This window comes from Salminus brasiliensis, chromosome 1 (genome assembly GCF_030463535.1).
Source record: "Salminus brasiliensis chromosome 1, fSalBra1.hap2, whole genome shotgun sequence".
Taxonomy (NCBI): Eukaryota; Metazoa; Chordata; class Actinopteri; order Characiformes; family Bryconidae; genus Salminus; species Salminus brasiliensis.
Genome location: NC_132878.1, coordinates 20,821,427 through 20,837,216, shown reverse-complemented (window position 1 = coordinate 20,837,216; position 15,790 = coordinate 20,821,427). Strand labels below are relative to the sequence as shown.

At 40.4% G+C, this 15,790-nt stretch overlaps 1 protein-coding gene across 1 annotated transcript; it reads left to right on the top strand.

Moving 5' to 3' along the window:
• The first annotated feature begins 828 nt into the window (after nucleotides 1–828).
• mrm1 (mitochondrial rRNA methyltransferase 1 homolog (S. cerevisiae)) lies at nucleotides 829–8,430 on the top strand. The gene is made up of 5 exons (XM_072674357.1): nucleotides 829–1,997; nucleotides 2,646–2,739; nucleotides 3,099–3,219; nucleotides 4,935–5,054; nucleotides 7,981–8,430. The coding sequence occupies exons 1-5, from the start codon at nucleotides 1,186–1,188 to the stop codon at nucleotides 8,022–8,024; spliced, it is 1,191 nt and encodes a 396-aa protein (XP_072530458.1). The 5' UTR covers nucleotides 829–1,185; the 3' UTR covers nucleotides 8,025–8,430.
• The last annotated feature ends 7,360 nt before the right edge of the window (nucleotides 8,431–15,790 follow it).

The following is a 15,790-nucleotide window of genomic DNA, read 5'->3' as shown; positions in this document are numbered from 1 at the left end:
AAGGACTGGGGCTGTGTTAGAAACCGTGCCTTATTCCCTACCGCCTACATGCGAAGATGCCGGTCACTATATAGCTAGAGCACAATTATAGGGAAGACAACTCGATTTCGGACACGTAGTTTTGTGTGTGAGCTCATTTGCTGTGCTACAGTCGTTTTCAGTCAAACTGTGTTTCAAAATCCACCAAAATGCCTGAAAAATCATAAAAAGTGAACCTTAAAAACCTTAAAAAACAAACTGTTGATATCTTTAAAATGTATTACATTTTTTAATACATTTTACATTAAGAAGGTATATATTATGTATATATGTTAGAATTTATAGTTTTTGCTCAAATGTTTTCAAAGGATGGTTTTATGCATTTTTATGTGCCCTATGTAATCCGAAAAGTTCATAAATAAGAATAATCTTGTAAGGAATGAAAGTAGTATAATTACACATACATATGAAAAGCATTATAAGCACTGAAGCATCACTAGTCATACTGCATGTCTACTCCCTGCCAGTGTTGTGGATTATTCGATTGTACACTAGCTAGCTATATTCGGATCTACTTTTTCGGACACTGCAAAAAAAATGGCGGAACCCCAAGGTAGTGCACTATATAGTGGATAGAGCATAGTTTCGGACACTTCTTTATGTCATAAGTGGAGACACAGATGCTGACACTGCAAAATACCAATTTACACCAGCATGTAAAAAATGGTTTATACTGGCCGGGAGCTGGTTGACCTATGTAGGTAACCTATGTAGGTAACCTATGTAGGGGACAGGGAATCGATTCGAGACGCGCCCAGTAACCAGCGTTGCTCATGCAGGAGATCACCGGAACAGCTTGCCACATGCGTTTGAGCTGAAGCTCCTGTAACAGGAGAGTTAGTTAGTTAGTAAACGAGTTAATGCTTGTTTTGAGACACTGTATGCACTTTATGTAGCTACTGCCTCCAACTGTACTTATATTTTTGCGACTACGATGAGTGACCTATGCTTAAAGGTTGTTGATAGCTACTGAAATGCTAATTGCTAACTAGCTACAATGATGGCCATAGAGCTATAGAGCCGTTATTTAGCTAGAGCTACGTTTCTTAACTGCATTAGTCTAGCCAACAAGCTCTGGTCAGTCTTGAGAGTTGAAGAGTGGACGCACAAGACGCAGTTATTCTACTACAGTAGCTTAGTTAAATCATGTGGAACTTATTTCAGTGGAGGACAGCATGCAGATGTTCAAGACTAATTGGGAATAACAGATATTTTCCAAAAGAGGGATTACTAACAGTCCTGTGCTCGGGTGGACCACGATATTCTTCATATCAGCCCTCCAGAACTGTCCTTAGGCCAAAAGACACTGTCTTTAAACGTGCTGAGCAGCAGAAATGTCACTTTATCACATCCCTGTGTAACCTTTCAAGGTCTCCTAATTTTGCTTTTGCAAAGAAGTTGAAAGCTAAAGAGCCCACAGCACCATACCCTGCTGGGAGGGTGTCTTCTGAGATCCAGAAGCTCAGTTTGGAGGACTTGACAGAAGCAGACCTTCAGAAACTCCACAAGGGCTCCCTAAAGGTCAAGGCCCCTCAGGTCCATCGCAGAGGAGGCAAAGAACATGATATGGTGTTTGGCGTGGCCCCGTGTTTACTGGCCTTAAGTCAGGCCAGGCGGAAAGCCTTCCTGCTCTTTGTGAAGACCACTGAAGGAGGTCGGAGAGAAGCTGTGCAGAAAGTTTGTGAGGAGGCCCACAGATGTGGTGTTGTGATCCAGGAGGTCAGTAAGAGAGAACTGGACAAGATGACTGGTGGAATGGTCCATCAGGGGGTGTGCCTTCGGGCCAGTCCTCTAAGGTTTGTCACAGAGGAGACATCTGCGAGACATCAGTATGGTGGACACCCTAATCCCCTGTGGCTTGTCCTGGATGGAGTACAGGATCCAATGAACCTTGGATCCATTCTGCGCTGTGCCTATTTTCTGGGAGTGGACAGAGTGGCCAGTAGTATTCAGAATAGGTAAATCCGTTAGTAGGGTTGTCACACTACCAGAAATTTAATTTGGCATCCGATACAGAGAATTGTACCACAGTGCTTGAAAGGCAAAGAAAACATGTCTTTATCTTAATTGGACTGAACACAGAAAAATAATGTTTTTTGAGAAAGTATTGAATTTGCTCTTTATTATGCAATTCCCAATTATTAATTAGCATTAAATGCTGTGTAACACTGTGTTAATCCGCTTTACCACTGAGATTGACTGCCTGAGATAGAGATTATTAGTGTCTTATGGTCTGATATGTGCTTGACATGCAATCGACATGGATACAGTTATGCTTAACATATGATCTTGACATGTGAAAGTAGTGTGTGCTAGTTAAACGTTTGTGGACACCAGTATTTCTTGCCCTCCCTCTTCCATAGTAAGTGTTCCCACCCTTCACTGAAGGCTTTTGGAACATTGCTGTGATGATTTGATAGCATTCAGCCACATTAGTGAGGTCAGATGAGACCAACCTGAGCTACCGCACTAAAAAAAAGAGGGTGTCCACAAACTTTTATATATATAGTCTCTGAAATTGATTGATTATTAATGATTGTTGGATATATATTTGTATTCTGATATATGATATAAAGGCATTTAAATGTGTTCTCTGTGTTTCCTAGCTGCCCATTAACCCCTGTGGTGAGCAAAGCCAGTTCTGGTGTAATGGAGCTTATGGACGTGTTTGGCTACAACAACCTGGCTGGGATAATAAAGGTACTGAGGTTTTGCCCTTCATTTCCAGCCTGCATGCCATTAGGTTCTAAGCAGCTGTTCCAGTTTTAGCCTCTAGGCGGCAGACACAAATCGGTTTTAACATTTTACCCCTTAATTCCAACAGTATGTGGAGTCTGCTGTAACCCCCCCCCCCTCCCCCATTAACCTAACTGTAAATTAATGCTGCCACATGCTGCATGCTATGTTATTCTATACTTTACCCCTGATGAAGTAGTGACGTAAGTGACACTATGCATCAGCCAGACCATTTATTGCATCTGCATCAGATAGATTCTACTATTAGATAACTCACATGCTGCTGTTTCTGCTGCTTATTCTGCTGCTCTCTAATTTCACAGGCGAAACTAGAGCAAGGTTGGCAGGTGATTGGCACTGTTGGGTCTAAAGAGAACACTCCTGGAGTTTCTGTTGTGCCGTGTTCTGACTTCAAGATTACCAAACCTACACTGCTGCTGATGGGTATGTGTCCTTTAGGTTTAGGTTTGAACCGTGAATGGCATGTTATGCATGTATATGAGGGAGTGGGGCTGGTTAGCACAGTGTCAGGAGAGGACAAACAGTGTTTGACATCTTGACCTACACACAGTGTTTGCCAAGACAGCTGAAGGTCATAGTGTGTTAAGGTGCAGAGAACGTTTTCTTGTTTCTGTGTCACACTGACAAAATATTCATTTTAGTTAAAGAGATGTGGATAACAAATGTTGCTAAACATTGTGAGTGGGGCCACTTACCAAATGTAAAACTTTATGGGCCCAGTCTTACAGCCTGCGCAAGGCACGTTGCGATGCTAATTGCTACCTTACACCCCGCCAATAGTCTATTCTTACACATTCCGCCTGTGCCGCTTAAATAGCAGCGGTGCTTGCGAAAATATCTACGATGATGGGTGTGGAGATCTCGAAATGAGGTGTGTTCAGGTAAATTTCTGGCGTATTGCTATTTTGGCAACAGAAAACACAGGTGCGCCACTAACTTGAAAACAACCTAGGCGCGTACACTCCTGCTTGTTATGCACACATGGACACGCAGTGCACAAACTCATATCACAAGCCAGTTGGCAGCTATGCAAACTTTTACATTAGGAATAAACATAAATAAAATAATAACAAGGCGCTCCACCACTTCGGCAAGCCTTCCAGGCCCGTTACGATAGCAAAGATGCGCAGTGCACAGCTGGCGGCTCGACCCCTAAAATAGGGCCCTATATATGAGACTCCTGAGTGGCATAGTTGTCTAAAGTGCCAGATATGTAAATAGGAAAGCCGTCTGTGGTTGGAAGTCTGTTAAATTGGCTGTATTAAATTGATGTAAATTTTATCTCAGCAGTAATTGTTTTTTGTGGCTGTGAAACATTTTTTATTGAGTAAGATTATTTGTATTTATACACATTCTGATTAAAAGAGCACAGGTTTGGTTGCTGGCTTCTCTGTGAACTTCACAGAGACATTATATGGATTTGTTCGTTTCCACCAGCAGCTCACTTGAATTACTTGAATAAATGACATTTAGAAAACTATGTGTTGGATCAAGGAGAGCTTTGGAAATAGCTAAGCTAACACATTCACACTTTCTTCTATTTTAAAAAGATTTATTTGTTTTTAAAAAAAAAATAGAGCTGCACAATATGTCGTTTCAGCATCGTCATCACAATGTGCGCATGTGCAATGTCACACAAGGCAAATTAAATAAATCGAACACGTTGTGCTACAACTTTTTGGATACAAAAGAATAATCCACACTATTCTTGTTTTCCAGGACAGATCTACCAGAGGCAGATTAGATCTGCTCAGTATAATTTATTTTGCTCCAATCTTTGAGACAGAGAGCATTATTAATAACATGACATGTATGCAACAACAATCTCAATGTCTGTTTTATTTCCAATATCATGCAGTCCTTATTATCAGCATGTGTTAAGAATATTAGAGGGTAAAAAAAATGACAGAATCATATTCAAATGACCACAAATTCTTACTTTTGCTCTTGCCATGAAGGGCTGAAGGGGTTCCTAATGTTTATTGCAAGATAAAGTACATTTTGTAAAAGCTCATTAAATCTCTAGTTTTTTATTAATACTCCAACATTGTGCCATCTTTCCCCATAACATGTCTAATGTTTTGCTCATGTCTTAAGCTTTCATTTGCTGATACACTGTGCATACACTGTGTTGTTAGGTGGTGAAGGTTTTGGTCTGTCTTCTGAACTGTGTCAGCTGTGCGACGTTCTGCTCACTATCCCACCCAGAAGAGACCTGCACCCTGCTGTGGACTCGCTCAACGTTTCTGTAGCCACAGGTGCCACATAAGTGTCTTCACTGCGCTACTGCTACTTGTTTTTAATTACATAAACGAATGACATTCTGTCCAAATAGACATTTGCCATAGACAACATCTGTCTCTACTGAAGTATTCACTAACTAGTCAGTGGGTTCAAGGTGTGAAGAGTTGGACAAGGGCCAAATAGGGCTGGGCGATATGGTAAAAAAACTATATGTTGATATTTGAAGATATTGTCATGATACACAATATTTATTACAATACAGACTAAATACATCAGTAGGAGCAGATTTTTAAAAACTACTATTCAGAGACTTTCCTGTACTGAGTATACTGATTTTTATATAACATCTGCTGCACTTCATCTAATTAAACCAGTCTAATCAGACCGTTTATAATGAAACGAGTTGATCAGTCTTTATTAAGCACTAACTATATCCTCAATATGCTTGGAAAAGCATATTGTGTATCACGATAACAACATGTATCCCGATACAATAAAATATTGTCATATTACCCAACTCTAGGGCCAAATCGATAATACCAAGAAGACTCCTAACCTGAGAAGCTTCATGAAGAAGGCCCAAGTGAAATATGACTATAGAACTGGTGGAGATGTAGGATGTAGTATTCTATTAAGGAACAAATTAGTGGTACTGCCTTACATACGCTACAACACCAACAGAGCTGGATCACCTATTGGATAAATATCAGCTATTTCTAAAAGCCTGAACAACTAGACCTGGTGTGTGTGTGGGGTGGGGGGAGGTAGTGTTCTGCACGCATTTGAATGTTGGGGTTGTTCTGCCAGTGGATTTGAAATTAGCTACTTGGACTAATCTTGTACTGTTTTAAATCTGCTGCCAAAGTAGTTCCAGCACTCTGCTCACAAAACAAATCACAGCTTTCTGAGGAATACCATGTTTGGAATGCTGTATAAAAGAGAGAGGTACAAGGCTTGCGTGATACACTGGCTGTGACTGAAATGCATTCCTACCCCTTTCAATGGTATTGCGGTATTTATTTAGGAAGGCACTGTTTAGTTTACTAGAAACACAAGTGAATTTGGACACTTCCACATCATCAGGCATCAGCACCAGTCGCATAAACAAACACGTGTGTGGCTGAGCCGTGTTTAAAGCACCGTACCCACATGAAGCGAGTTCTAAATCAGTAAAATTGCGCCTGTTAATCGAATAATCTTTGACTGTTATGTTGCCTTGAAACATAAAGCTGATTAACGAATGGCATAGGAAAATATGTGAAATTCACAGTGTCCAGTGGCTTTTAGCCATTGCTTGCTTAGCTGCATAAGCAACCATCACCAGTGTTGCTGTTTGTTCTGCTGTCTGTTGCAGAGTAACAAGAGACTCGCAATGTGATGGTTCCATGGTTGACTCAGTACTCAATAGTGCCCTAAAACATAAATAGGGAGCAATTTTGGTCATGGCCACTGTTTTTTTTTTCCCCAAAGTGAGTGCATAGTCTCCTCCAGAGAGCAGTGTTAGTGTTGTTTTCAATCAGAGAAACAATAAAACTGTTATATGTGTATATTTTATTCCTATTCATATATTTGATCCCTGATCAAAAAAATCTAACTATGCCACCACTGGTTCTTATTTTAACACATCAGACATCAATAACAAAATACTCTGACAATGGCTGAGGCACGAACATTTCTAGCAGTATAATGTTATTACATTTATGCAATATAACTCCAAGCCCTACTAGTGATGCAATTTCAAGACATTCCTGCTGTCCATTTTACTCCGGAGAATTCGACCCTTCCTCTCTAGAGAGGCCACCCAGGTGCTTGTTCAGTCTCTCGTCACTTCCAGACTTGACTACTGCAACTCTCTTCTGGCTGGTCTCCCTCTGCGCACCATCAGGCCCCTGCAACTCATCCAGAATGCAGCGGCACGGGTCGTCTTCAATGTCCCAAAATTTAGCCATGTCACTCCACTGCTGCGTTCTCTCCACTGGCTTCCTGTAGCTGCCCAGATCAGATTCAAAACCTGACGCTGGCCTACAAAGCCAAGAAAGGACCAGCCCCTCCGTATCTGATGGCAATGGTCAAAAGCCGATCGGCACCAAGAGCCCTTCGAGCTTCAAGTACGGCTCGGCTCGACCCGCCATCCCTCAAAATCCGCGGAAGACAAGCGTCCAGGCTTTTTTCTGTCCTGGCACCAAAGTGGTGGAACGAGCTGCCCCTGGGTGTCCGAACGGCCGAGTCGCTCGCTGTCTTCAAACGCAGACTGAAGACCCACCTCTTCAGAGAGTACTTGGACGAATAGTTCTATGGTCGCCTTATTGTATTGTGTTTAGTAATGTCTAAGCTTGGAGGTATCTTTTGTATTATTAGTCTATTCTAACTAGCTGAGGTTTTTCTTGGGTAAATAGCAAAGCACTTTGTAAGTCGCTCTGGATAAGAGCGTCTGCTAAATGCCGAAAATGGAAATGTAAATGTACTCCCTCGTAAATGTAGGAAAGCTGTTCCATCCAGAATCAATGTTGTTTTTTTTTTGGTTGAAAAATATTAATTAATTAGAATTATGACCACAGATCCGGCCCATGCTTTAATTTGATTCATGATTCGGGGTTTATGATCTAGTATTCACATACTGTGGCTTGTCTGCTAATATAACTAGAGGTGAGCGGTGGGATGAGTGTTTCTGACTATGCTGGATCATTGTTCAGCATATCATACTACAGAAGCATGTATTTCACAAAAAGTGAAAGCTTTTAGAAATTCTAAAAATAAGAAAGCGTGTTTAAGGAAATTCTGTGGACTGCTCCTTTAAACGTTAGCACCAGCACAAAGGAGCATCTTAAGACTGGAGCTTACCTACTCTTCCTTTTATGCATTTAAGGCATATATGTCACAATTGTTATTTTACCAGTTGTTTATGTACATTTGACCCTGATTCTGTGTTTCTCCTGCCAGGCATTCTCCTGCACACTCTCCTCTCATCACGTGGAGGTCACTGATGTTGATGATGATGGAGATAATGCTAGGTTATTTACTTGGACTGCCTCCCATTTGCTTCCTACAGCGCTTAATGACTGGATTAGTTCATCAATTAGCCATCAACGAGCCCGAGAGGACCCATTGATCGCAAGGCGAAGACTAGACTGGACTGATTGCTCGTTTGGACAGCAGTTTGACTAGATCCTTCAGGGGAAAAGTTGAAGAGAAAATGTTGGGGATATATTTCCAGGACTAGCTATAAACATCACACTTCACTTAAACATCAAGGTAGAAGATGTTATTTTCAGTTATTTTAAGTATTCAACATAAAGTAATGCTGTATGTGGGTATCATTTTATACCTTTGCAGGTAAAATAAGTAAAAACCAATAATAAAAACATTAGACAAGATAAGTCTGAAACCCCATTTTCATCTGTATTTAAGACTTTATTTTTTCAGGCTCTATAAAACATGACCCATCTCAAGACTCTTCCTCTGCAGTACAGCTCGTATTTCAGTAGGGGGCACTGTATGTCAGTGTTGTTCTGCTGACTGAAAGGGACCATTTGACACACATTATTGTTCCAGTTTCTGTTCACTGATCTCTGGTTCCCTCCTAATGTTTCCTCTCATATTTCCATGTTTTTCCTCAAAAATACATCACTTCCAGTTTTCTCTGCCCTGTCTTTAAAACTACTGGGTATTTATTTTTTGGAACAGGAAGTGAGGCTTTCATGAGGCAAATAACTACATCACAAATATATTATGTTAATGCAGTAAGATATTTCCAATATTTCCGTCTTCTATTAAAACTTGATGAAGAACAATTGCTTTACTGCACTGCATCCTGGGCAAATGTTCTGCTATTGGGGATAGTTGAGTGAGTAGAAAATTAACTGATCTTCAAAAGGCATGACAAGTTAGAGATTTTTCAACATTTTAAGTAAGTTTAAAATAAGATCTTTTTGTGCAATTTTAGAGTGAAAAGACAGGGAAAGAAGCACCATGCAAATGTTTGAGCACCCTAAAGAATTGAAGCCACCAGATAACTCAGACTCTGACATCCTGGCTAGGTCGCAATCATTGGGAAAGGACAGGTGATGCAAATTCCAAAGCAGAATGCTTTAATAAGAAGATCAATGCAATGTAATGAAATGGTGTCCGATGGCTGAGGTAAAGTTGATGCCTGGAAAGCCATGAAAACTGCATTTAGAGAGAAATGCATGTGGGATTGATGAACAGATTCACTGCTTGACTGCAAAACACCGTCGGGAAGATTTAGCAGAAGATTGAACGTTTTGAGTGTGTTTGGAGAAAAACAAGGGTTTAGCTCAATCATGCTTTGGGCTTAAGTTGCAGCCAGTGGGACAGGGAACATTGCTTTTGAAGAGGGAAGAATGAATTCATTTAAATATCAGCAGTCAGAACTGTGAATTCAAACTTTACCCTGTCTGTAAAAAACTAAAGATGAAAGAGGAAGGCTTGTACAGCAGGATTATGTATGTATGTATGTATGTGTGTGTGTATATATCAAAATCCACAATACACTACCTTAAGAGGTTTTAAGCTGAAAGTTTTGCCAAGGCCCTCACATTCCTCCAATCCTAAACATCACTGAAAACCTGTACATAGACCTCAAAAAGCCAAAACCTCTAGGATCTCACAGAACTAGAGAAGAACAGGTAAAATCTTCATGAAAAAAGTAATTTGTTTTTCTTTAATTCTCGAATTACTTCATTTTAATCTTTAACGCTTTTTTTTTACGGCCATTTACCGTAGCGGGAATTTTGACATGGGGTGCCCAAACGTTTGCATGTCACTGCATGTATTTAGTAGTGATGTTTTTATATGTCACTGCTTTCTACTTTACTCATTTGGTGTAGTAACATCCAGGAGAAAAAGCAATTAATCCAATAGATTGTAGGCTAAACCTTTTCAGTGAGTAAGTTGGGACAGAAACACAAGGATGCGATGTCATCAAACTGTTTTCCTGCTCGCAGTTACCTTTTTCAACCCAAAAATGCATTTCTTTTGCCCAATGGAACCCGCTTGTCAATGCTGCTTCTAAAATGTTTAAAAATGGGAACTATATATATTGGAAGTAACTGTGGAGTGCTCCAGTAAAGGTTAGGCCTAGCACAAAAGAGTGACATCAAGCTGAAGCTAAGGAAAGACCTGCTCCTCCCTTCATGCTTCGCAGCCCTGCTGCTAACTGGGAGGAGGGGGGTTATGGAACGGGACGGTTCACAATTAAACTAAAACGGGCTCCGCCAGCGAGCCTGCAGCGAGCGGGACGGGACGATTAACTCGCTAATACTGAAGACCATTAGATCTCTCTGTCTATCTCTCTTTCTTTTTTAGCCTCAGGGCAGCTAGGGAGAATGGGATGTCAGAGGAGACAGTTTAATGTAATGACCCATTCTGTGATTTTTACAAGGGAGAGTGATTTGCAGCACGGTGCGAGGGCCATGACAGCTCCTCTACGATTTGTCAGAGTGGGTATGCAAGATGGATCCATCTTTTGTGCAAAGGAAGATCCTGTTGTCTAGTCGAGATATTAATAACTGCACATATTTTTTTAAAGGACCTGTATCATAGAAAACAGCCATTTTTACAGAATTTGAGCTTGATGTACTTGTATGTCAACATTGTTGCAAGTTTTTACCACAAACACATACGACCACCCATTCAGCCTACAACAGTTTAGCCCCGCCCATAAAAGGTTGGAGTGTTAAGACCAATTCACAGAGAAAAAAACGTCTGAATATTAATGGCGTCTTTCACACCGAGTCTGAAACTGATGAACTGTTATGCTGCGTCAATTTTTCAATTAGAACCTGATCTCCTTTCTCCATTTTACAAATTTGTTAAAATCAGGCTGACCAATCAGAGCTCCGTTTGCAGACCAAACAAATCGGGATTAAGACAGTGGCAGAACAGCTGATCTTGTTTGTAGCAAAAGCTTATATGATGAGCCATGACACGCTGAACAAATATGGCAGAGCAGAGCTGAAAGGTTGGGGAATCACGGTCAGTGACTGTGTTGCCATTTCTAAAATTTGTCTGAAGTCTAAAGTTTGTCTGTTCATGTCCAAAAGGAACCACAAACTATAGCTTCCATCGCCAATGAGAACTGGTATGGAGGAGGGAAATTAAAGAGAGCAGACAGGGAGCATAGAAAAAAGAAAGACTGAGAATTTATGAAAGAGATGTTCATTGTACAGAGTACAGAAGGCATGAGTACAGAAGGCAATGTTTAAAAACACATCTTTTTTTTTTTTTATCTGAAAAATCTTACTTGTGTGAACAGGCCGTTATTGTAGCGGCAAATCTATTAAATGTTGTGCTCTTCTTGGCTGCAAGTATGTTTTTGTAAGCATATTTTTTGGCCTGTGGTTGAATAAAAAAAAAAGCCAGGGTATGAAGGGTGTAAAGTGACAAGAATTAATTGAGAAAATGTTGCTGATTAAAATGCAATAATACAAACATAGTAAATAAAAATGTAAAAATTTAAAATAAAGGTGTTAGAAAGTCCTTTGATTTTATTAAAACAATACCAGAAAAAACTCACCAAGATGCTTTTGCATAATGGTGATGCCAAACACTGACAATGAGGATGTGTTTTTTTGTTTGTTTGTTTTTTGCTATCTTCTTGACCTTATATTGTGATTAGAGTACACTCTTAAAAACAAGTGTTCTTTAGTAAAGAAAATGGTTCTACATAGAACCATGACAACTGTTTGAATGCATAAATGGTAAAATAACTTGCAAAGGCCTTCCTCTCAGTGTCCTCAATTATGAAGAACATTTGTGGAAATATTTTGTTGATGGTTCTTAATACAACCTTAAACAATACTTATTCCATATAGCACCAAAAATGTCCAGGAACTCTGTTTCTGCTATATGTTACTTGTTCATGCACAGCATTTTTTTTTTTTTTTTGGTAATTTTACCGAAATTTGATTTGACAATTTTTACAAAATTCTTAATGTTCAGGCATTTGAAGACACACATGCAAATCATTCCAACCTCAGCTTTTTTATCAAGTTAGCTCTGCTGTCATCAGTTCTCAATTCAGGGCCATCCCCTTCCAGTCTATGGTCTATTTGATGGTTTTTGGCTCAATGCCCAGCTCTTGTACATAGCCATATTTTATGCTCAAGAATACGGCCATGAGCTACTCGAATCTAACATATGGATGTAGTTAAAATATTGAAAATAGACTTCTTAGGTGATCACATTAATCCAAAGGGAATGGAAAGTGGAGAAGGTAGTTTTACAAAGGGGGTTGTTTTCTTGTTTTTGTTTTTGAGGAGGACATGGCATCACATTGTGTTACTGAAGCAAACATATTTTGTTTGATTTGTTTTAGTGTTACCAAATTATGAAAGTGCACCAGCTGTGCGTGTTATTAAATAGCATTGTTAAACACAGAAACCTTCACTATATAGAGTAATTACACTTTCTTTGTATCCAGCTGTAATGCTGTGTAATAATTTTGCTAGCTCCACAATGAGCTTTCCTTCATGTCGAAAGGAATATTCCTTTTGACTTTCACTCAAGTGTATTTTTGGTTTCTTACTTACAATCATACACACAGTACCCATACTGTTAAACGTTTCTCTGAACCTTTTATACCCCTCAGTGAGAGTGAAATTCTGTGTGATGGTGTCTCATTTGAGACACTTGAGATAGCAGATAATATTATCTACAATTATCTTCCTCAACTTCAAATCATGGACTATGTAGTGGACAAAAATATTTCTACAGTTGGGAGAATTAAAGGTGTTTGGGGGGAGTATTAGATTAAATTTAGAAGTAAGAGTTTTTGCATCACAATGGAGCTCCATTATTGCTTCACAATAGTACTAGAACAAAAAACAGATTCTTTAGAATCGGTCAGTTACATGTGTTTATTGTCTTTGACGTTACTGAAGCTGCATTTTTGAGCTATTGTTATAGAGAGCAATGCAGCACTGAACTTGAACTGAACTGGAGAAGCAGAAACAAAGGGAGAGGATGTCAGGGACTTTTAAATGGGTAAACTGTCATTCATTGACAAGACTAATCTGAACACAAAAAGCTGGAAGGCTGTGACTGCATCCTTCAACCTCGTACTTGGATAATATCAACTGTGGTTGGACTGTAAACAGTTCAGAAACTATAAATCCCACAGACTTTTCATTGGAAAGACTGCAACAACACAGTGCTAACAGCAAAGGTAAGCTCGTCATAATCAAATGAACTTGTACTTTGCATAGCAGCTTTGCTTCCATTGTCCTCCCATTAAAGCAAGATATTACAAATTTAGGCTGTAATGATGATAAAGCAAACCAGAAACACAGTTCAACCCATATAAACAAGTATACAACAGCATGTCATCATTACAATGGCATAGTACTAAAGTAAATGGTGTCTAGAGTGGCTAATCCAAAACAATGCCTGGATGGTTAACGTTAGCTACTTTAGAGGACAGAAAACCCACAACACGATCTTACAGTCCACCTATAAAAGGAAGCGATCAAAAAGAGATGTTATCTGAGCATCTTTCAGGGTCTTATGAAGAAATCTGTGATCAAGAGAGTCTGCATTCTTGGGGTGGAGGTGAGCGTCTCCACACAGCGTCTCTACCTGCTAACAGAGGTTGTGGCACACTGTAGAGCATTATACACTATATGGAGAAAGGTACTGGGACACCTGCTCATCCATTGTTTTTGTCTTTACTGTCCAGGGAGGGCTTCCTACTAGATTTTGGAGCATTGCTGTGGGAATTAGATTACATGTAGTGACAAGAGTATTAATGAGGTCAGAATTATGGATGGTCACCATCCCATCTCAATCCCAAACTCATCACAAAAGAATTAGATAAAGCAGCATCATTACAGTCAACAGAGTTCCACTGCTCCTTAGCTCGATGCTGGGGGCTATATTCCCCTCTAGCCAATGCTTGGCATTAAGCATGGTGCCAATAGGTTCATGATTACCTGCTCCAAAGAGACCTAGTCTTTTGGCGTTACTTCTCTACAGGCACTTGACAAGCTGTTTGTGGATTTGTGTCAGCAATGGGAACAACTTAAAAAAACAGAATGCATTCATTAGAAGGGGCGTCCACAAACATTTGGACATAGTGTATTTACAGGTGTATCAGATGGCATCAATAGCTGAGATTCTAAAGCAATGTAGAGAGGCAAAGGTCTTTTGACGCCAATGTAATGAAGAGCTTCATGCGTCAGCTGAACCACTACAGATTCAAGGAGGTTGGTTTCTAAGCTCCTTATCCATGTTTAGCGATGTTGCCAGGTGAAAGCTAAACTAGGCTATCGTTTCAAGCTCAGGACTCATTCAGCCTCCACTTCCTGGACACAGTCTCCTCTGCCAGGCCTGAGTGAGGGGGCAAGGCCTGATGAGTCGTCCTCCACCACTGAGTCAAGCCCGAACACGACCCTGACGACCAAAATGACCAGTTTGGTCCAGATCACTGCCATGAATGTTTTCAGTATCTCCATGGCAAAAAAAACTTGAACCTTGCCCAGCTCCAAGCCACCAAAGCTGCCTTGAGGTCACTTCCTTGGATGCCACCATCTGTGCTGGAACACATGAGCACCCTGGTGTCCAGATCACTGCTCCAGCCTTGCTCCAAATGGGCACAACCCTTTGTCCACTGACAGCCTCCAGAAAGCCAGACAGCTTTAGACCTGATTGTCCATTCTCAGCCAGTGGGAGTGGCTTATGAGGCTCAAGCCCCGGATGTTTTCTCAGCCCAGATTCTTTTTCAGATAAAAATGTTTTTAAAAAAAACTTTGTGTTCCCCTCTCTATCTCTGACTAGACTGGCAAAATAATTGCCTCAAAAGTTCTGGGGAAACCTCCATATATGGATCTGTCCTGTCACAAGAGTTGTGGTGTGTGTCCTCAAAGATATTATAAATGAGGACACCGGCCACTGATTGGCCTTAATAGATGCTTAACATGGCACCTGTTTACAGATAAGGTCCAGCCCTTCAGCATCTAATGTGAATATTTCATGATCTATATGTGTATTTAAAAGCAGAATTGTGAAGCCTAATTCTTCAGGCCAACACAGTCCTGGATATTAGGGCTAAGCCCTGGCTCCGCCCCTGAGTGCTACTAGATGTTTTAAACATCTTGTTGTCACAGCGTCTTGTGGGCAGTGAACTTTGATGAAGGACTATATGATGACATTACACACTGTGCTGCAAAAGATACAGAGCTTCTGTCTCTGACTTTACATATACAAGGTGGACCAACTAGGTGGGGGTGTCTTATAGAGTGGACAGTGAGTCTGATCCACTCGTACCACCGCAGCACACACTCTAACACACCACCACCATGTCAGTGTCACTGCAGCACTGAGAATGACCCTCCACACAAATAACACCTGCTCTGTGGTGGTCCTGTGGGGTCCTGAGCATTGAAGAACAGGGTGAAAGGAGGCTAACAAAGTATACGGAGAAACAGATGGACGACAGTGTGTAATTATAGAACTATAAAGTGCTCCATTTGGTGAGTGGAGCTGCTATAACAGTTCATTCCAAACCAGGGGTGGTCATAATATTGTGATATGAATGTGTGCTATATCATGAAATCCACAGCTGGCGCATGTTAATGATTACATGTCAGAAATATTAAAACGTTAATTCATTTAGAGGCTTTTCTTCTGCCCTTGCATAATATCCACGATTTTTCATTTCACTTTTCTGGTGTAGTGCTTGGCCTTTATTAGAGATGGCTCAAGTATAAAACAAACAAAAAAAGGTTGAGCAAAG

Bases quoted from the DNA above. Each gene is read 5' to 3' on its own strand.
- mrm1 (XM_072674357.1), top strand. From the start codon at position 1,186: ATGTGGAACTTATTTCAGTGGAGGACAGCATGCAGATGTTCAAGACTA. The intron at 2,740-3,098 runs GTACTGAGGTTT...CTAATTTCACAG, and splicing joins ACCTGGCTGGGATAATAAAG to GCGAAACTAGAGCAAGGTTG. The intron at 3,220-4,934 runs GTATGTGTCCTT...CTGTGTTGTTAG, and splicing joins ACCTACACTGCTGCTGATGG to GTGGTGAAGGTTTTGGTCTG.